This window comes from Myxine glutinosa, chromosome 10 (assembly GCF_964187855.1).
Source record: "Myxine glutinosa chromosome 10, kmMyxGlut1.1, whole genome shotgun sequence".
Lineage (NCBI taxonomy): Eukaryota > Metazoa > Chordata > Myxini > Myxiniformes > Myxinidae > Myxine > Myxine glutinosa.
In genome coordinates, this window is record NC_136270.1 from 2,600,313 (window position 1) to 2,621,208 (window position 20,896).

At 51.6% G+C, this 20,896-nt stretch overlaps 2 protein-coding genes across 4 annotated transcripts in view; one reads left to right on the forward strand and one right to left on the reverse strand.

Moving 5' to 3' along the window:
* Positions 1-20,896, forward strand: part of LOC137434292 (trafficking kinesin-binding protein 1) — a 1,208,017-nt gene that overhangs the window by 162,107 nt on the left and 1,025,014 nt on the right. The window lies entirely within an intron of this gene.
* The window catches only part of BBS9 (Bardet-Biedl syndrome 9), a 157,672-nt gene that overhangs the window by 71,153 nt on the left and 65,623 nt on the right, over positions 1-20,896 (reverse strand). For all 3 annotated transcript variants that reach the window (XM_068127191.2, XM_068127192.2, XM_068127193.2), the window contains exons 12-14: positions 12,164-12,237; positions 4,327-4,377; positions 1,535-1,637 (exon numbers count right to left, since the gene is read on the reverse strand). In XM_068127191.2, coding sequence (XP_067983292.1) covers positions 1,535-1,637; positions 4,327-4,377; positions 12,164-12,237 — 228 coding nt within the window. The remainder of the gene's footprint in view (positions 1-1,534; positions 1,638-4,326; positions 4,378-12,163; positions 12,238-20,896) is intronic.

A 20,896-nucleotide genomic window follows, 5' to 3' on the forward strand; every position in this document is an offset into this window, starting at 1 on the left:
ACGCTTGGTCAGGTGGAGGCCCCGGTCGTCGTGCTGGAGGTGGTCGGCTCGGTGTAGCGGCCGCCAATTGCGTCGGCAGTTCGGTCGTCGACCGTGCCGGGTGCCATGGGTGTTGCGTCGGACGGCGGTGGGTCCCATGTCGCCGCTGCGATGCGCTGTCCTGCGGCGGAGATCTTGTCGGCTTCTCTGGCAAGGGCCCAGGGATCTGTGATCGTCGTGCTTGCCAGGGCGAGGCGTACCGGTTTAGGCAGCTGACGGAGGAACAGCTCCCGGAACAGGAATGCCGGAGAGTGCTTGCCGAGCAGTGAAAGCATGTAGTCCATTCGCTCGGAAGGGCGCGTGTCGCCGAGCTTGGGCAGGTCGAGCAGGCGCCGTGTGCGTTCCGGCGATGGGAGGGCGAAAGCGTCGAGGAGAAGCTTCTTAATCGCGCCGTATTTGTCAGCGGCTGGCGGGCTCTCGAGGAGGCTCAGGGCGCGGGCCGCGGTGGCCGAACCGAGCGCTGCTACCACATGGTGGAAGCGGGTGTCGTCGGCCGTGATGCCTCGCAGGGCGAACAGGGAATCCGCCTGTGCGAACCAAACCGCCGCGTGAGCCTCCCAGAAGGTAGGCAGTTTAAGGGCGACTGCCGTGTCCATGTCGGTAGGTCACCAATGAAGGAGCTGGGGCTCCCACGTCGATCGGAAGAATGGACGCGACAAAAAGCTGGAATTCATCCGAGTTGCTTTAATCAAACCAAACACTCAGGCACTCTGAAAAGCCCGTTTATCGGGCAGCAATATATATACATATTATCCCGGAGCGTTTGCCCAGGAAAGGCGAGGGGGCATGCCCGGGCGTCCCGACCGACGCCTGGCAAGTTGAGCGCGGGCCTGCCCGGGCGTCCTGGACGAGCCCGGCATGGTGATCGCTCCGCGTCCTTGATAGGTGCAAGGCGATTGTGAAAACCCAGCGGTAGCCGCTACACTATTAACAAACTGCAGTTCGAAGCTGTCCGGGGCTCGATGACGATCCTCAAAAGAGCCTTCGGAACAAAACTTTGAAAACAAGAAAACTTCACAATCTGGTCCATGAATGATGATCCTTTACTGAAACAGAGGTGGATACTTTGAGGAATGGTAGGACTCCATTCCACCTTCTGAAACCCACACTATGGAGATAACAACCGACACATTCATACACACACATGCAAACACGACAATTTGACTCGAGATGGGTGTAAAGTATCCCATCTACGAACAGGTGCACGTTCCTGCAATGGACGTCAAGCCGGTTGTCCCGTCTGCTCACATACTTAAGTTGGTGGACATTAATGATGTTATCCCAATGATATGCAATCGACATTTCATTCGACAATGAAACATGGCAAGTTCTTATAAAACAAGCCCTGCCTACATAGAACGATGCCATAAAAATTGAAACCATGTGATAATCACAGGTATTATCAAATTAATGGACTTCAAATGGAATACAATTGACTTCAAATGTGCTGATTCAAATTTGATGTCATTCTGTTACAGAACACAAAGCTGAATACCGATATAGTAGAAAGAAAACTGGTCGGTGGAGAGGGTGAGTGGAACAGGAACAGACAGCATCAGTTTCACATGATGCACTGGTTGCTCGCTCTCCAAGGTCACCTGGATGGAGGACAACAGGTGCCCACAATATAAAACGTCTTGTTTATTTCACACATGCTTTACTTTCTCTTTGGGAAGAGTGGGCGAATTATTGCTGATACCTTGAACAAACTAGATGATATTCATAGAATACTTACCCTGTGCAGTTAACTTGTTGTGCGCCAACTCTTCTGTTTTTGAACATTTTTTTTCTTTGATCCAATATGGTTGCCAGACCATGTGAGTGATGACATCATAAATTTATATTCTCCAATATAATTGTTGCATAGATCATGCCCAATACATTTCAAACTGATCAGACTAAGCGTTGTCCCTGTAGAATTATGACGTCATAATTATAGCACCAATGACGTCATCGTTAACAACACCTATTCCCCATATAGAGTTCTTTACAACGAGCCAAGTTTCAATTTTTTCCATGCAGCGGTTTTGGAGATATAGAGGTGCACCATTTTTCGGTTTTCCAAGATGGTGCCTGTACCACATGACCGATGACGTCATGATTATATTAAAATATTCTACATGAGGAGGCGCTCCTATGGTGAAAATTTCGTGCCCATCAGACCAACAGTTGCTGAGAAAAAAAAATTCACAATGATCGATACGTGTTGTACTTGTCGAATTATGACGTCATAACGAAGGCACAGATGACATCATCATTAACATATCTTATTCCCCAACGGGAGTACTTGACAATGAGCCATGTTTCGATTTTTTCGATGGAGCGGTTTGGGAGATATAGAGGTGCAGCTTTTTTCGATTTTTTTCCAAGATGGCGTCTGTACCATGTGACCTATGACATTACAATTATCATTTAAAAAATTCTACAGGAGGAGGCGCTTCTATGGTAAAATTTCGTGTCAATCGGACCAACAGTTGCTGAGAAAATGAATTTTTAAAATGCAGACATGTATGGCACACGGCACACGTACGGCACACGGCACACGGCACACGTATACAACTGAATGCTTAACCCCACTTTTCGCTTCGCGAGCGCAGGGTAATTACAAAAACAGCACTTCAAAATCTCCCCTAATCTGGAAAAACCTAGTAAGTGCTCTCCATTGTAATTTGAAATATTCAGAAAAACCAATGGACCTTTGGGATTTAGGGTGCTGGGAACAAGAGACAATTAGTTTAGGCATGTTAGCTGAACATGTGGGCCAATGTTTCCAGCGCACGCAACTTTGTAAAGTCCAAAAGTAGGTCCAACTAAAGTTTTTGACCAAAATTCGACTTACTTGGTTTTTCCAGATCAGGGGAGAAAAGTCATTCAAAATCAGTCGAGCAAGCCTGAAAGTATCGATATCTCCACTGAGGAAGAACTGAAAACTGCAGTCACTAACAAGACTACGGTGTCAAATAACATAACCCAACCGAGTACGTTAGTTATCTTGAAATTAATTGCTACAAAGGAGATAAGCAAAGACTTACCTGGGAGACATTTGCGCCTTGTTAAAAGACAGCAGAGGCAAATTAAATGAGTGCATTGATGAAAAGGTAAACAACAACGCTACTTTATTCGTTCTTGTAAATGGAGTAAACTACAGAACGACATGCTCATGCCGACGAGAGATGTTTGGCAAAAAACGTTAAAGTACCACTTTAAGTATCAAACACCGATGTTAAAACTTCTCGCTGGTGTTTGTAATTTTCATCTCACGCATTACACACTAAACAATACGTGGAATAATAGATATGCAAGTTATCCTTGTAGCTATGAGCAGTAATACATGAGTAAAACAAAACTTTATTTCAAAACTTTGGCCTTCATCTTGGGTACGACTCAGAAATGGTCCTCTTCTTTCTCTTCCTTATGCAACACATGGCTGCGCACAGCATCATTTGCTGGAGCGACGGCTGTGCCGCTGATGCAGTGCCCCCTGTAGGTTAGAGCCGTAATTTGTAATTTGGCCTACTCTTCGCGAAGGACACCGTGGGGGCTTTAATGCCGACAGACGCGACTCACAGTTTAACGTCCTTGTGAGGGACGGTATGCACATTAATGAATCTTCCTGCCTGCAAAACGTCCGGATGACAATGTATAGCTGGGTCCGAATTCAAACCGAGGATAGACAGCTCAAAGGCGAGTGTGCTTACGTCTTAGAAGTAGTCATTTAAAAAAATTATTCTTACAGTGCATGGATCGATCTATTGAAATTGACCAATGCTCTAAACTCTAAAGTGATGTTTACTTAAGAAAACCGAACAAGCTGGTCAAGAGATCTCGGTCTTTCTTTTTCACTGACGAAGAGTTAACGCACAAAACATCAGCAATCCCAACAGTTAGGGGTCAGCAACTCAGATCTACCCCATTCATTCTCCTCTGGCTTGTGTATCCTCATCTCTCAATCCATTGTTCTCCATATCTCTTTCCACTACATTCTCCTTGCTTCCCACAGTGGTTTGCATACCTTGATAAGCATTCTGTCGATTTCATCCACCGCTTATACAAACAGACTCGACCAGCCTCGGCGTCATCAGCTTCTCTCGGAGATGAGTGATCCTCTTACTATAAACTCCTTTGCTCTGCAAAGCTACCCCAACCTCCCCCCCCCCCCAAAAGTAGTCTTTACTTTCCTTGCGGCATAAAAAAAATGTATGAAGCCTACCCTATGTTAGTCCTACGCATCAAAATGTAGTTTAGAACATCAATGATTTGACAAGCAAAACAAGTCATAGATCATACCTTAACTGTGACGGAAGGAAGCATTTCTTCATCTCCATCACCTGCAGCAACCTGTCAAATACAATTTGGTGAGAGTGTGACACCATCAGAGGTCTCGGAACTAGTTTTGATTACACTTGCGGTAGATTTATATTTATTTTCTGGTGTAACATTTATTTAATGGTCGTGTGTAACATTACCGAGCTACCTAGCTAGATGCTCGGTAACATTTATCGTTAAAGTTAATAAAGCTCGTACTTTAGGTAAAGAACTACTTTACGTCCCCTCTTTTCTACACCCGTTAAACCACTCCCACCATCCCACAATTTTGCGTATGTAACCATCTTGTCCACCGCTTGCGTTCTCCCCGAGCCATCATTGTTACCTGCATTCCTTGCTTGTCCGTCTCTGTATGTCTCTCCGTCTACTTTATCCCTCCGCCCTGCTATTTGTGTTTCCCCTTTCTCCTACTGATCCCTTTGTTATGTTGTGTCCTGATCTGTTCTGTGTCCTAGCTCTTCCACGAGCTTCGACCAAGAATTTAAGACTAGAGCAATGCGACTGTGTTGCGAATATGCCTCCGTGTAGTCCCTGCCTGTGACAATGGGTAGATGCCCTCGTTCACCGTCCTAAAAATAAACAGGTTTGGTCTGAATACCTTCAACTGCTTTGAAGTATCACATATTTACCAGACAGGACAGGTTTCACATCGATCGGTGAAGCGGTTTCAGAGAAGGGATTTTTTTTAAATATCGGCTTTCAAGCTAATATGGCTGCTAAACCACATGGCATACAACATCAAAAATGTAAACTCTTCATATGTATGGGTAGACGATCACGTTTGTGAAGTTTCGTGTTCATCTGATAAGGTTTGTTTATCTATCCAAGATGGCTGCCAAACCACATGACCTACAATGACATAATTTTCAACCTATATGCAGCAATGGTGTTAGATGACGTTTGTAAAATTTCGCATCGATAGGGTAAGCGGTTTCGGAGATATAATTATTTAATATTTTCCTTCAATCCAATATGGCTGCCAAACCATGTGACCTATGATGTCATAAGTTTAATAATTCAATACAAATGGGTCAGAGATCATGTGCATGCAATTTCAGATTTTTAGGATAAGGCATTCGATTAAAACATTTGTGGCTGGTATACCACTTCACCTATGATGTCATCATTATCATGCTTTGTTCCCCATTGAGTACTTAAACGATTAGGTCCGGTCAAGCTTGTGAGGGGTGTTTAGGTCATTGTTTTTAACAGTACTTTAATTGTTGCATTGAGTTGTTTTGCAATTAGCGTCTGTGTTCTCCCCCCACCCCATTACTCCTGTTAATAAATCCTTTGTTAATGAGAACCCCGTCTGTTACCACTGAGGGATGTGGTGGAGGGAGAGGGCTTTGTGTTGAAGCGCATTTAGTTAATTGGGGCAATTTAATAGATTAAACAAGTGAATTGGGATCTCGCATTTAAAATGCCATTTAAAAGCAAGCTGCCAACAAAGGTACCGCTGAAGGAGCTGCGCTCCAACGCGAGTCGAAAGAATTGACGCGACCAAAGACGGAATTCGTCCGAGTTGCTTTATTGAAACAAAACAGCTCAGGTATTCTGAAAAGCCCGTTTATCGGGCAGCAATATATATACACATTTATGCCGGGGCGTTTGCCCGGGAAAACCGAGACCGGGCATGCCCGGGTGTCAAGGGCGAGTCCTGGAAAGGCGAGTCTGGACATGCCCGGGCGTCCTGGACGCGGCCTGGCAAGTCGAGGCTGGGCGTGCCCGAGCGCTCTGGGCGAGCCCTGGAAAGGCGAGAGCGGGCATGCCCGGACGCTCTGGGCGAGCCCTGGAAAGGCGAGTCTGGACATGCCCGGGCGTCCTGGACGTGGCCTGGCAAGTCGAGGCTGGGCGTGCCCGGGCGCTCTGGGCGAGCCCTGGAAAGGCGAGAGCGGGCATGCCCGGGAAAGACGAGACCGGGCGTGCCCGGGAGGTTCGGGCATGCCCGGGAACAGCGAGTCCGGGCATGCCCAGGAGAGGCGCGTCTGGGCCCGTCCGGACGAGCCCGGCATGGCGATCGCGCCCTGGCCGCATCCTGGCAGGTGCAAGGCGATTGTGTACATTCAGCGGGAACCGCTACACACGCCCCTCCAGAATCGACCTGCACCGGCAGGGTCAATTTAAGGGGGGTCCGGATGACCCGGCCGAAGCGACCCCTGGAGGGTCGTGGGGGGAGGGGGGGGTCCGATCCGGTGGTGGGTGGTCGAGCGGGGGGAACTGTGGACGGGGGGCGGCCTCGCCGCGGAGGAAGGGCCAACCATGGTGGTCGGTCGACGTCCACGTGCGCCGGTTTGAGGCGGTCCACAGAGATCCGGTCCGACCGGCCGCCGACGTCGACGACGAAGGACTTGTCGCCCCGTCGCAGGACCCGGAAGGGCCCGTCGTACGGCGGCCGGAGTGGCCCCCGGTGCGCGTCATGACGCACAAAGACGTACTCCGCTGTGCGAAGCGCCGGGGGGACGTAGGACTGGGGGCCACCGTGGCGGGACATTGGCATGGGGGCAAATCGTCGGGCGGCCTCCTGGAGGTCCGAGCGCTGGTGTGCGGCGGACCAGGGACTGGTAGCGTCGGGCACGAACTCGCCCGGGACGCGGAGCGGCTGGCCGTAGACGAGCTCGGCGGCGGACGCCCGGAGGTCCTCCTTGGGGGCCGTGCGGAGGCCCAAAAGGACCCACGGCAGCCGGTCGGTCCAACCGTCGTCCTGAAGGCCGGCCATGAGTGCGGCCTTCATGGAGCGGTGAAACCGCTCGCACAACCCGTTGGCTTGGGGGTGGTAGGCCGTGGTGCGGTGCAGCGTGATGCCCAACGAGCGGGCGACCGCGCCCCAAAGTTCGGACGTGAACTGTGGGCCGCGGTCGGACGAGATGTCCGCTGGTGCGCCGAAGCGCGCGACCCAGGTGGCAATAAACGCCTGCGCCACGTCGGCGGTGGTGGTGGAGGTGAGGGGCATGGCCTCCGGCCACCTGGTGGTCCTGTCCACCATGGTGAGCAGGTGGGTGAACCCCCGCGATGGGGGCAGGGGACCCACCAGGTCTACGTGGACGTGGTCGAAACGCCGTGCAGGCACGGTGAAAGGTGCTAGCGGGGCCTGGGTGTGGCGGTGGACCTTGGCCCGCTGGCAGGCCGTGCAGGCGTTGGCCCAGTCGCGGACGTTCCGTCGAAGGCCGTGCCAGACGAAACGTGCCGACACCAGCTTCTCAGAAGCTTTCCGACCCGGGTGAGAAAGGCCGTGGATGGAGGCGAAGATGCGGCGCTGCCAGGAAACGGGCACGATGGGGCGAGGCTGGCCCTGGGAGACGTCGCAGAGCAGGACGGTGCCCGCGAAGGGGATGTCGGCCAGGCGGAGGCCCGTGTCCGCCGCCCGGAGGGCCTGCACCGAGGTGTCGGTGGTCTGGTCGGCCGCCATGAGCGCGAAGTCCACGCCGAGGTGGACCGCGTTCGCGCTGGCCCGAGAAAGACAGTCGGCCACGGCGTTGTCTTTGCCGGCGACGTGCCGGATGTCCGTGGTGAATTCCGACACGGCGGAGAGGTGGCGCTGCTGGCGGGCCGACCACGGCTCCGTGACTTTGGCCATTGCGTAGACCAACGGCTTGTGGTCGACGAAAGCCGTGAACGGGCGGCCCTGCAGGAGGTGTCGGAAATGGCGAACGGCCAGGAATAGACCGAGCAGCTCGCGGTCGAACGTGCTGTATTTTAACTTGTTCGGCCGGAGTTGCCGGCTGAAAAAAGCGAGTGGCTGCCAAACCCCGTCCACCCATTGTTCATGGACGGCGCCCACCGCGTAGTTGGAGGCGTCCGTAGTGAGGGCGATGGGCGCGTTGAGCACCGGGTGAGCCAGTAGCGTTGCGTCGGCGAGGGCCCCTTTTGCGCTCGCGAAGGCCGCGTCCATGGCCGCGGACCAAACAATGTCATGCTTGGCCGGCTTGCCCCGGAGGGCCTCGTAAAGGGGCCGCATGAGCTGAGCAGCGCGGGGCACGAATCGGTGATAAAAATTCACCATGCCGAGGAACTCTTGTAGGGCCTTGATGGAACGGGGACGCGGGAACGTGGTGATGGCCTCGACCTTGGTCGGCAGCGGCACGGCCCCGGTCTTGGTGATGCGGTGGCCCAAAAAGTCAACGGTCGTCGTGCCGAAGTGGCATTTGGCCGGGTTGACAATTAAGCCATGCTCGCTGAGGCGACCGAACAATGTTCGGAGGTGGAGGAGGTGCTCGGCATGGGACGTGCTGGCGACGAGGATGTCGTCCAGATAGACGAAAAGAAATGGCAGGTCGCGCAGCACGCCGTCCATTAAGCGCTGGAACGCCTGGGCCGCGTTCTTGAGGCCAAACGGCATCCTCAAAAATTCGAACAGGCCGAACGGCGTGATGACGGCCGTCTTCGGGACGTCGGCCGCCCGGACAGGTACCTGGTGGTATCCCCGTATCAGGTCAATTTTGGAAAATATGACCCGTCCCGCCAAACAGGCGGAAAAGTGTCCTGGATGTGCGGGATCGGGTACCTGTCGGGGGTGGTAGCGTCGTTGAGGCGGCGGTAGTCGCCACACGGGCGCCATCCGCCCCCCGGCTTTGGCACGATGTGCAGTGGTGAGGCCCACGCGCTATTGGAGCGCCGCACGATGCCGAGGTGCTCCAACGCGTCGAACTCGGCCTTTGCCATGGCGAGCTTGGCCGGGTCGAGGCGGCGGGCCCTGGCGTAGACCGGCGGGCCCGTAGTGGGTATGTGGTGCTCGATCCCATGCCGCACTGCGACGGCCGAAAACGTCGGCCGCGTGAGGGCCGGGAATTCCGCGAGCAGGCGAGCGAACTCGTTCGCCGTCGGGAGGGCGCACGCCAGTTCGGTCGGCGCGGAGCTGCTCATCGTGCACGCCAAGGAGCTGAAGGTCTCGGCGTTGACAAGGCGACGTCGTTTGACGTCGACCAGCAGCCCGTGCGCGCAGAGGAAGTCGGCGCCCAGCAAAGCCATGGGGACGCAGGCGGTCACAAAGGTCCACTGAAAGTGCTGGCTGCCGAAGCAGAGGGTGACGTCGCGCAGGCCGAAAGTGCGTATGGCCGAGCCATTAGCAGCGACCAAAGAGGGGCCGCAAACGGCGACCCGCCTGTCCTGCTCGGAGGCGGGTATGACGCTCAGTTGGGCGCCGGTGTCACAAAGGAAACGCCGCCCGGACGCTTTGTCCCGAATAAAAAGCAAGTTGCCCGAGTGGCCGGCGCTCATGTCTGGGAATGAACGCCGGCCCGGCCGTTTCCCGACTTGCCGAAAGTGCACGGGGGTCGGCACGTCCGAGCCTTGTGTCTGAACCTGGCGTGGTAATAACACCACGCCTGGTCAGGTGGAGGCCCCGGCCGTCGTGTCGGAAGCGGTCGGCGTGGCGGCCGCCAGTTGCACCGGCAGTTCGGCCTCCAACCGCGCAGGGCGCTCGGGCATCGCCTCGGACGGCGGCAGGCTCCAGGTAGCCGCGCCGATGTGTTGGCCCGCCGAGGAGATCTTATCGGCTTCCCTGGCGAGGGCGCGGGGATCGGTGATCGACGTGCCAGCCAGGGCGAGGTGTACCGGGTGAGGCAGCTGGCGAAGGAACAGCTCGCGGAACAGAAAATCCGTAGAGTGCTCACCGAGCAACGAGAGCATATAGTCCATGTGCTCGGACGGGCGTGTGTCGCCGAGCTCGGGCAGGTCGAGCAGGCGCAGTGCGCCTGCCGCCGGTAAGAGGGCGAAAGCGTCGAGGAGGAGCGTCTTGAGCGCGTCATACTTGTCGGCAGCCGGCGGGTGCTCGAGGAGGCTCAGGGCGCGGGCCGTGGTGGCGGAACCGAGCGCTGCCACGACGTGGTGGAAGCGGGTGTCGTCTGCGGTGATGCCTCGCAGGGCGAACTGGGAGTCCGCCTGGGCGAACCAAACAGCCGCGTGAGCCTCCCAGAAGGTAGGCAGTTTAAGAGTCACTGCCGTGTCCATGTCGGTAGGTCACCAGTGAAGGAGCTGCGCTCCAACACGAGTCGAAAGAATTGACGCGACCAAAGACGAAATTCGTCCGAGTTGCTTTATTGAAACAAAACAGCTCAGGTATTCTGAAAATCCCGTTTATCGGGCAGCAATATATATACACATTTATGCCGGGGCGTTTGCCCGGGAAAACCGAGACCGGGCATGCCCGGGTGTCAAGGGCGAGTCCTGGAAAGGCGAGTCTGGACATGCCCGGGCGTCCTGGACGCGGCCTGGCAAGTCGAGGCTGGGCGTGCCCGAGCGCTCTGGGCGAGCCCTGGAAAGGCGAGAGCGGGCATGCCCGGACGCTCTTGGCGAGCCCTGGAAAGGCGAGTCTGGACATGCCCGGGCGTCCTGGACGCGGCCTGGCAAGTCGAGGCTGGGCGTGCCCGGGCGCTCTGGGCGAGCCCTGGAAAGGCGAGAGCGGGCATGCCCGGGAAAGACGAGACCGGGCGTGCCCGGGAGGTTCGGGCATGCCCGGGAACAGCGAGTCCGGGCATGCCCAGGAGAGGCGCGTCTGGGCCCGTACGGACGAGCCCGGCATGGCGATCGCGCCCTGGCCACGTCCTGGCAGGTGCAAGGCGATTGTGTACATTCAGCGGGAACCGCTACACCGCGACTTATTTCCGGTCAAGCGTATTTTCCAATGGCCGGCCATGAAGTTTGCAGGTTTATTTACAGGTGTGCACACAACACAGGTTATGGGTGGAGGTGGAGTGATCTCCCGTCCCATACTCAACTGGTGATTCATCAGTGTGCTTAGAATCCCACGCCCATTTCGACATAACGCTTCAGGAATAGATGAGTGCGTTTGTGTGTGTGTGTATGTGTGTGTGTGTGTGTGTGTGTGTGCGTGTGTATGTGTGTGTGTGTGTGTGTGTGTGTGTGTGTATGGTGTGCGTGTTTGTGTGTGTGTGTGTGTGTGTGTGTGTGTGTGTGTATGTGTGTGTGTGTGTATGTGTGTGTGGATGTGTGTGTGTGTGTATGTGTGTGTGTGTGTGTGTGTGTGTGTGAGTGTGTGTATGTGTATGTGTGTGTGTGTGTGTGTGTGTGTGTATATATGTGTGTGTATGGTGTGTGTGTTTGTGTGTGTGTATGGTGTGTGTGAGTGTATGTGTGTGTATGTGTGTGTGTGTGTATGGTGTGTGTATGGTGTGTGTTTGTGTGTGGTGTGGTGTGGTGTGTGTGTGTGTGTGTGTATGTGTGTGTGTTTGGACATGTGTGTATGTGTGTATGTGTGTGTGTGTGTGTTTGTATGGTGTGTGTGTGGTGTGTGTTTGTATGGTGTGTGTGTGTTTGTGTGGTGTGTGTGTGGTGTGTGTGTATGTGTGTGTGTATGTGTGTGTGAGTGGATGTGTGTGTATGTGTGTGTGTGTGTATGGTGTGTGTGTGTTTGTGTGTGTGTATGGTGTGTGTGTTTGTGTGTATGTGTGTGTGTGTATGGTGTGTGCGTGAGTGGATGTGTGTGTATATGTGTGTATGGTGTGTGTGTTTGTGTGTGTGTGTGTTTGTGTTTGTGTGTGTGTTTGTGTTTGTGTGAGTGTCTGTTTGTATGGTGTGTGTGTGGTGTGTGTTTGTGTGTGTATGTGTGTGTTTGTGTGAGTGTATGTGTGTGTGTGTGTGTGTTTGTATGGTGTGTGTGTGTGGTGCGTGTTTGTATGGTGTGTGTGTGTGGTGTGTGTGGTGTGTGGTGTGTGGTGTGTGTGTGTGTGTGTCACAAGAAGGATGAAGAAGGCGGAAAGGGTCACAAAAATCTGCTCTCAACTAAATTACTGTAACAGGTGAATAATTGCAAAACTACCACATACAAACATCTCCTTACATGTGTGGCATCCAGTGTGGAGATAATAGTTGTTGTCAAAACGAGATCATCTTTGCATTTCTTTGGCACAATGTCTGAAAAAAAATATAAAGGAAAGGAACATACATGAGGTGTATACTTCCTGTCACGTGCCTTCCTGAGCCATCTTCCAATATTTTATTTTTAAGGTCGTTCTCAAAAAGGTCAACAAACTAGTTACCTGTACTCACAATTTAATCCAGGAAATGATAAGGTCTTTTTAATTTTCAATACATAAGCATGTATAATTCATAAGTAAATATTCATTTTAAAAAAAGGCTGCACTGTGGTCACAACCTGCAACAAAATCCGGTAACGGACCGATTGGGAAACACACATTTAATACGTGATTAAAATATTAACCTGACACCTCGCATCCATGTCACCCTGAGCCACAGTTATATCAGAACGAGCTGATTCGTCACACCATCATGGATTGCTTAACCCCATCGTGGGCTTGATTAAACCTTACTATTTATTATTCAACATATTATAGCCGGCGAATCCGGTGTTGTGAATGAACGCGTACGTATTATGTTGAAAAGCCAGATTTTGCTGGATCCCTTGAGAATTTCGAAGCTTTGACGCACCAAATCGCTCCATGGAGGCCGCCATCTTGCGGATGCGGAAGTATGCATAAACAATTATTGCGAAAAAGTTCAATAGGAGTTTGTTTCACCCATCTTTGTTTGATTCACAATCTTATGCACCTCTAATTTGTAATTAAAATACTTTAAGACCAACCTCGTTCCCCAGGCCCACACGGGCCCTGGTTATCTTCAACGAAAATCGTCACCAAACACCGGAACCAATGAGATTCGAGCATTTGAAAAAATATTTCAAAAGAGCTTATTACCGGTACCGCGTTTCGGACGCTGAAAACGGCGTCAAATATTCTCAAATTGACGAAGAATTATTTTTTAGAAATCTCGCGGCCGTAGGGGATAGTTTTTCACGGCCGGAAATATCCGAAGTTGAGACGGAATTCACCGAATTAATCAAGAAGGAAATTTTATAAATTTTAATCTCATCCAGAATGCAAATGGTGTCATTTTGAACTAGGTACGGTACCTACTACACCTACCTACTACCAACTACCTAACCTACTGATGCCATAGTGATGGGTAAAATAGTGGCAAGAGGCTTTGGCTTCGCCGGCTCATTGCGGCTTTGCAGTCGGGTACTAGTAAAAATCTTTGGGGTCCCTCATCATGAGTAACACTCGACCCAAACAAAGCCAATAGAAATCTGACGAAAAAAACTCAGGCAGTGTATAATTAGCGGAGGCCTACAGGCCTAATGGGTTTGGCCCACCCAAAAACCAAGATGGCGGCCATGTCATTTCGTCTCGGTGCAATAGTGGGTGGAGTCAAGCGACAGATGTAGGTGTGGTCCGGCAGTTGTCCAATCAATGGGTGTACATTTCAAAACTTGACCCCCCCCCAAAAGAAACAAACAGTTCACTTTCACTTGTGGATGCTGTCTCATTGGAAAATAAAAACGTTTCTTTTCATTATGAGGCAGAATTTCTCAACTGCTTCCAATTGGCTAATATTACGAGTTGGCAAAACTGGGAACCATCAACGATCTCCGATTGCAGCCAAATATTATTTTGGAAGCTGTAAATCCATCCGTCCGTCCGGAGCCTCGACTCGAAAATGACTGCACAGATTTATTTCATATTCGGCACATGTGTGCAATTACACCTGGAAATGATGCATGTCAAATTATTTGCGGATCGGAGCCCAAAGTCCTGGGACAATTTTATTTCTAAATTTTGGCTATTATATAATACATGTTGGCAGAGAGAACAGTACAGGATTGTATATGCTTTTTGGAAACATTATTTATTTAGATATACTTTATCAACTCCACTACCCACACGCAACTTTTAATTATTTATTTATATAATTTCTACACTTCACCAGCATCATAACCTAAATCCACCTTCAATTATGCATCTATATAACCGTTACCATTTACACTTCCAACACACACCTTTGAAATATTTATTTATATAATTTTTACCATCTTCACTATCTCCCCATTTATCTACATTGTTGTTTAAGTGTAAAATCAACCCATCCCATTTCAAAGTGCAGCTGGGAACTCCCGGAAGTTCAGTTGGGGGAGATTTTCCTGAAAGCCACCTCCCTCTCTCCTCTCCAGCTCTCACTATATCCCACTTACTCCCCTTCAATATGTCCTCATCCCTCCCCTCACTCTGTCCAAACTCACCCCCTCACTCTGTCCTCATCCCTCTCCTCACTCTGTCCTCATCCCTCCCCTCACTCTGTCCTCATCCCTCCCCTCACTCTGTCCTCATCCCTCCCCTCACTCTGTCCTCATCCCTCCCCTCACTCTGTCCTCATCCCTCCCCTCACTCTGTCCTCATCCCTCCCCTCACTCTGTCCTCATCCCTCCCCTCACTCTGTCCTCATCCCTCCCCTCACTCTGTTCTCATCCCTCCCCTCACTCTGTCCTCATCCCTCCCCTCACCCTGTCTAAACTCCCTCCCCTTCACTCTGTCCCTCCATCCCTCCCCTTCACTCTGTCCCTCCATTCCTCCCCCTAACCTTGCCCCAACTCCCTCCCCTCACTCTGTCCAAACTCCCTCCCCTTCACTGTATCCTCCCATCCCTCCCCTCACTCTGTCCAAACTCACTCCCCTTCACTCTGTCCTCATCCCTCCCCTCACTCTGTCCTCATCCCTCCCCTCACTCTGTCCTCATCCCTCCCCTCACTCTGTCCTCATCCCTCCCCTCACTCTGTCCTCATCCCTCCCCTCACCCTGTCTAAACTCCCTCCCCTTCACTCTGTCCCTCCATCCCTCCCCTTCACTCTGTCCCTCCATCCCTCCCCTTCACTCTGTCCCTCCATCCCTCCCCTTCACTCTGTCCCTCCATTCCTCCCCCTAACCTTGCCCCAACTCCCTCCCCTCACTATGTTCCCAAGCCTGCATGGTGTCGGCTTAACGGTTAAGGTGGTTGGCTTTAGAACTTAGGGTCTTAAATTTGAGCCCCTGGCTTGTATGCACTTGAAATAAGTCGACTCAGCTTGTCATCCTTCCGAGGTCAACAAAATGAGTACCAGCTTACTGGTAACAGGGGCACTGCATCAACAGCACAGTCACACTTCCAGAAAATGATGCAACAAGCAGCTACAGGCTGCATTTGCATACGAAACACCAACTCTGTTCCCCCTTCTCCTCACTCTGGAATATTAAAGATTCCACGGTGTCCTCCACAAAGAGCAGGCGAGCTATCGTCGGCACCCTCAACAAACGTACAAATCCTTCCACCCTCAATCGAGTATCCTGCGTCGGGGTGGTGACCTGTCCAGAAATGGAAACCTTGCTGAAAAAACTGCTCCAGCAGAACCGACGCTCGCTATAGAGCATGGCACGTGATTGTGACGAGATGAATTGTATTTACAACAAACTTTGTTGTGTAAATGCATTAGTAAATGTATATATATAATAAATATATATATATATAATATATATTTATAAATAAATAAATAAATAAATATATACTCGTATATATATATATATATATATATATTGTTGCGGATATGGGATTTACATCCATCCATATCCGCTTGTAAATATTCCCCTATTTCCTCATCCTTCCCAACTATCCCCAATCCCCCATTCCCTAGTCCCATTTTCTGTAAACAACACTCTGTAGACCCGACCTCCCCCTATTTCCCCCATTAAATGTCGCATCCAGGTCCACCGCATCTCACGTAGACAACTATAGGACATCTTGCTAGTTATTCTTAGTCTATGTCAGTTAAGGACTCGTTTCCATTGATTCTGACTCTTCGTTGCACCAGAATGTGATTGTATGGCACCGTTAGGAAGTTTAGGACCTCCCAATACCTCCCCGCAGCTCTTCCTCACGGTTCAACAACAACAACAACAACAACAACGGCGGCGGCGCGGGGAGTGCGCGTCCTCACTCCGGCTTGGTTGGTAGGGGGTGTTGGGAGGGCACCATGCCTTTCCAACGAGCCGCCATCGAGCATGTGCTCGACGGGGTTACCAAGTAGGGGCTCGCTGTCAGCTCCTCGTCAAGGGCGGAGCCCGGTAACCCCCGCACCCAATAGAAGTGGCGGACCGATCCCATCTGGGGCGGAGCCAACGAGCCGAGGGCGTGTCACTCCCCGCTGAGCATGCGCAGGAAGAGAGAGGTGACGTCAGATGCGCCCTGAGCTTGGAGAGAGAAGGACGCCACCTCCGAGCGCTGTGACACCTCCCTGCATCTTTTGGACCGTGCTTTATCCTGTCCCTGAGCCAAGGTGCACCTTGTGCTATCAACCGACCTGTCCTTCCCTGCCATCAATCCCTGTGTAAGTCAGTCTTGTTCCGTTTGTCTGTGGTCTGTCGGGGATAAGATAAGACTGTAACTAAGTGCCCATCTTTTCTGTGTCTTTACCTCATTACCTTGTAATCTACCCCTTTTCTCCACCACTAATTATATCGTCCTCCGGAGGTCTTGAGAACTGTACCCCTTGCGTCGTTTCATCTATCCCAGTCGTTGTGTCCTTTCCAATCATTGATTTAGCATAGCGCGATTTGGTCAACGTCGGGTGGAATCGGGTGAGTTGGGGAAGAATCGGGGGAACTGTTAGGTCACGGCAATACCACCGCTCGGTAAATAACATCTAATCCGCGATCCGTAACAATATAATATATTTATAAATAAATAAATAAATATATATATATAAATAAATATATATATATATATAAATAAATAAATAAATAAATATATATAAATAAATAGATAAATAAATATATATATATATATATATATATATATAAATAAATAAATAAATATATATATATTGTTGCGGATATGGGATTTGCATCCATCCATATCCGCTTGTAAATATTCCCCTATTTCCTCAATACTTCCCAACTATCCCCAATCCCCCATTCCCTAGTCCCATTTTCTGTAAACAACACTCTGTAGACCCGACGTCCCCCTATTTCCCCCATTAAATGTCGTGCCCAGGTTCACCGCATCTCATGTAAGACAACTATAGGACATCTTGCTAGTTATTCTTAGTCTATGTCAGTTAAGGACTCGTTTCCATTAATTCTGACCCTTCGTTGCACCAGAATGTGATTGTATGGCACCGTTAGGAAGTTTAGGACCTCCCAATACCTCCCCGCAGCTCTTCCTCACAGTTGAACAACAACAACAACAACAACGAGCGCAGGAAGTGCGCGTCCTCACTCCGGCTTGGTTGGTAGGGGGTGTTGGGAGGGCACCAGGCCTTCCCAACGAGCCGCCATCAAACATGTGCTCGACGGGGTTACCAAATAGGGGCTCCCTGTCAGCTCCTCGTCAAGGGCGGAGCCCGGTAACCCCCGCACCCAATGGAAGCGGCAGACCGGCCCCAGTGGGGCGGAACCAACCAGCCGAGGGCGTGTCACTCCCCGCTAAGCATGCGCAGTGAGGGGGAGGTGATGTCAGATGCGCGCTGAGCTTGGAGAAAGAAAGACGTCCCCTCCGAGCGCTGTGACACCTCCCCGCATCTTCTGGACCGTGCTTTATCCTGTCCCCGAGCCAAGGTGCACCTTGTGCTATCGACCTACCTGTCCCTTCCTGCCATCAATCCCTGTACAAGTCTGCCTTGTTCCGTTTGTCTGTGGTCTGTCTGGGATAAGATAAGACGGTAATTAAGTGCCCATCTCTTCTGTGTCTTTACCTCACTGCCTTGTAATCTACCCCTTTTCTCCTCCACTGTAATTATACCCTCCTCCGGAGGTCTTGAGAACTGTACCCCTTGCGTCGTTTCCTCTTTCCCAGTCGTCGTGTCCTTTCTATCATTGATTTGGCATAGCGCGATTTGGCCAATGTCTGGGTGAATCGGGTGAGTTGGGGAAGAATCGGGGGAACTGTTAGGTCGCGGTTGACCATCCGCTCAGCCCAAAGTAACATCTTGTCCGCGACCTGTAACAATTGGTGTCTGGGAGTGAGATACGGACCCGAAGCGCGCTTAACACGCTCAAAATTACAAGTCACCGAAATTTGATTTTGTTTTACAAAAAACCCGAATTTTGAAAGTCGCGCTATGGGAGATCAAGACGGCTGGGTTCCGGTAGAGGAGAGTGAGGCAGGGTCGATCCAGGACCAAATTGAGGGACATGAGGAGAGCGAAGCAGTGAGGGCGGCAGGTTCGCAAAATGGCGTCCTCGCGCACGAGGTTACGGGCGCGCAAAATGGCGCCTCGCAGATGGCTATGGCGACCGCGCCCGCAGCAGCGCCGCTGGTGGATTTGAACCTTTTTTTTATACAAATGAAGGCCCTTATGGACAAGAATGGCGAAGAAATGGAAAGCAGAATGATGGGAGTAATGAGGGACGGAGCGAGGGCTGATAGTGAGCGATTGGGGAGCGAAATGGGGGGCAAAATGGGAGAAATGGGGGAACGGCTAGAAGCTAAATTAGAGGGGTTAGACAATGGGATAGAAGGGGTGAAACATGGGTTAAAGGGGGTAGAAAACAGAATGGCCGCTCAAGAGAATCAAATAGAAGGGGTGAAACATGGGTTAACGGGGGTAGAAAACAGAATGGCGGCTCAAGAGAATCAAATGGAAGGGATGAAAAAGGGGTTAGAAAACAGTATGGAAGGCAAATTGAGGGACATGAGGGACCAAGCGGAAAGGGAAGTTAAACAAATGGGGCAGCAGATAGAGGGGGTCAGAATGGGGGTAGAAACTAAATTGGATGCTCACAGGGAGGAAATGGAGCAGATGAGGGTGGCATCTGGGCAGGAGATGCAAGTGATGGGAGAGGAGATCAGAAGAGGTGTGAGTGAGGAGGTCGGAGGAGTGCGTGAGGAGGTGAGGCACTGTAAGGAGCGCATGGAGAAGGAGGTGAGAAAGGGGACTGTAAATTGCACGGTGGTATAGAGGAGTTGACGCTGGGGATAGAACAGCTGACAGTGGGACAAAAGGAGTTGGGGGACCAGGTAAAGAAGAACACAGCGGTAATAGAGGGTTTAAAATCAACACAGAAGGAGATGAAAAAGGACATAGGGGTAATTAAAAAAGAGTGTCAGACGGTACATGAGGACCTGACGAGGAAAATGAACAAGGTGGTAGAGGTGATGGAGGTTAAAGAGCGGGAGGTGCGGGAGCACATAGAAAAAAATAAGGTGGAGTTAGAGGAAGAACTTAAGGGGGCGCACGAGGAGATGAAGGAGGTGAAGCAGAAATTAGAAGAAGTGGAAGAAGGGGTGAGCGAAATTAAGAAGCGACAGAGAGGGGATAAGAAAGAGATAAAAGAGGAAGTAAAAGAATTGGTCCAAAGTCTGTGTTCGGATCGTGATGATGTGCTCATTAACCGGATGAGGGATTCGCAGGTGATGGAGGAGAAGCGAAGAGAAAGAGGACCCGGTGTAAGTGGTGACCAATATGGTCGTGCGTGTGATGCGCCAGGTGATTTAATAAGCTTGGGGGTCGAGATGGACCCGGATGTTCGTGAGAGGCCAAGAGTGAGGTGTATGGCTGGTCATGAGTGTATGGAACGAGGGTGCGAGCGAGAGGGTCCGGTGATGGGAGAGGTGCGAGGTGTGAGTGAGCAAGGTTGTGGTGGTATGGAATGGGTAGTGGGTTGCGGAAGCGTGACCCATGCATCGACACCAACAGGGGTAGTTTTTAGAGGGACAGGGGAGGCACGGGAGCCCCTTGGGGGTAATGTACTGTGGGGGCCCGGCCGGTTCGGCCCTGCGCTGACCCCGCAAGGGGCGACGCACGGGGTCCGGCAGGCGGGCAACGACTCACATACGAGGTGGTCCCACAAGGTCCCACTCGCGCCGTATGACGGTGGGTAAGGGTGGCATCCCTGCCACCCTTCCCATGATTGGGGCAAATGCGCTATAGATTATGGGGTGTATGGCAGTGAAAACTAGCCCGGGTGGGTTAGGTTATATTGATAGGGACTAGAGGTGACTATGGGTGACAAGATTTAAGTAAGAGACTTGGTACCCGTAGTGGGGACGTAGTAGCTTAGTGTTTGATAATGACGTGGGAGCGCTGAGTGTAAGGGAAGACGGAGGAGCGCGAGTTTTAGAAGGGAGTAGACAGAGCAGATGATGCAGTGTGAATGGAAGTGCTGGTGAGCAGCTTCAAATGAGGCATCGGTGAGGCAATGCTCCGAGGTGTGTGTGAGTGTACAAGTGATGAATGAGAGAGCATTGCGGATGAGTGTCATGGTGAGTAGTGAGTGTTGTGGATCAGCGCGAATGCGCTTGGGGGAGAGAAGGGTGCAGGCGGCACCACGTATGAGAGCACAGGTGTGCAAGTACAGGTGTGTGGAATATATGGAGCAGAGAATGAGTGGTGTGGAGAGAGTTGGAGTAAGTGGTATGGAGTGGTGTGCGTGGTGCGAAGGTGTGGATGGGGGAAGAGTGGACCCCCATCACGGATACCCGGGGCGGGTAGTGTAAGTGTTAGGTAGAGGGTATAGGTAAATTGTGGTTGGATATTGGCATCTGTGGTGCGGGTGGAAGAATGATGATTGGATGGGTGCATTAGTGTTGTGGAAATGGTTGGGCGTGTAGCCTGTTAGTGTGTGTAGTTGGTTTGGGCACTCCACCACTGTGAGGATGTCGGCCAGGTGAGGCCGCAGGTGGGCTCTGGGAGCCGGTAGTAGTTGTTGTGGATGGGGCCTGAGGATCCGGAGGACGGACCCGGGTAGCC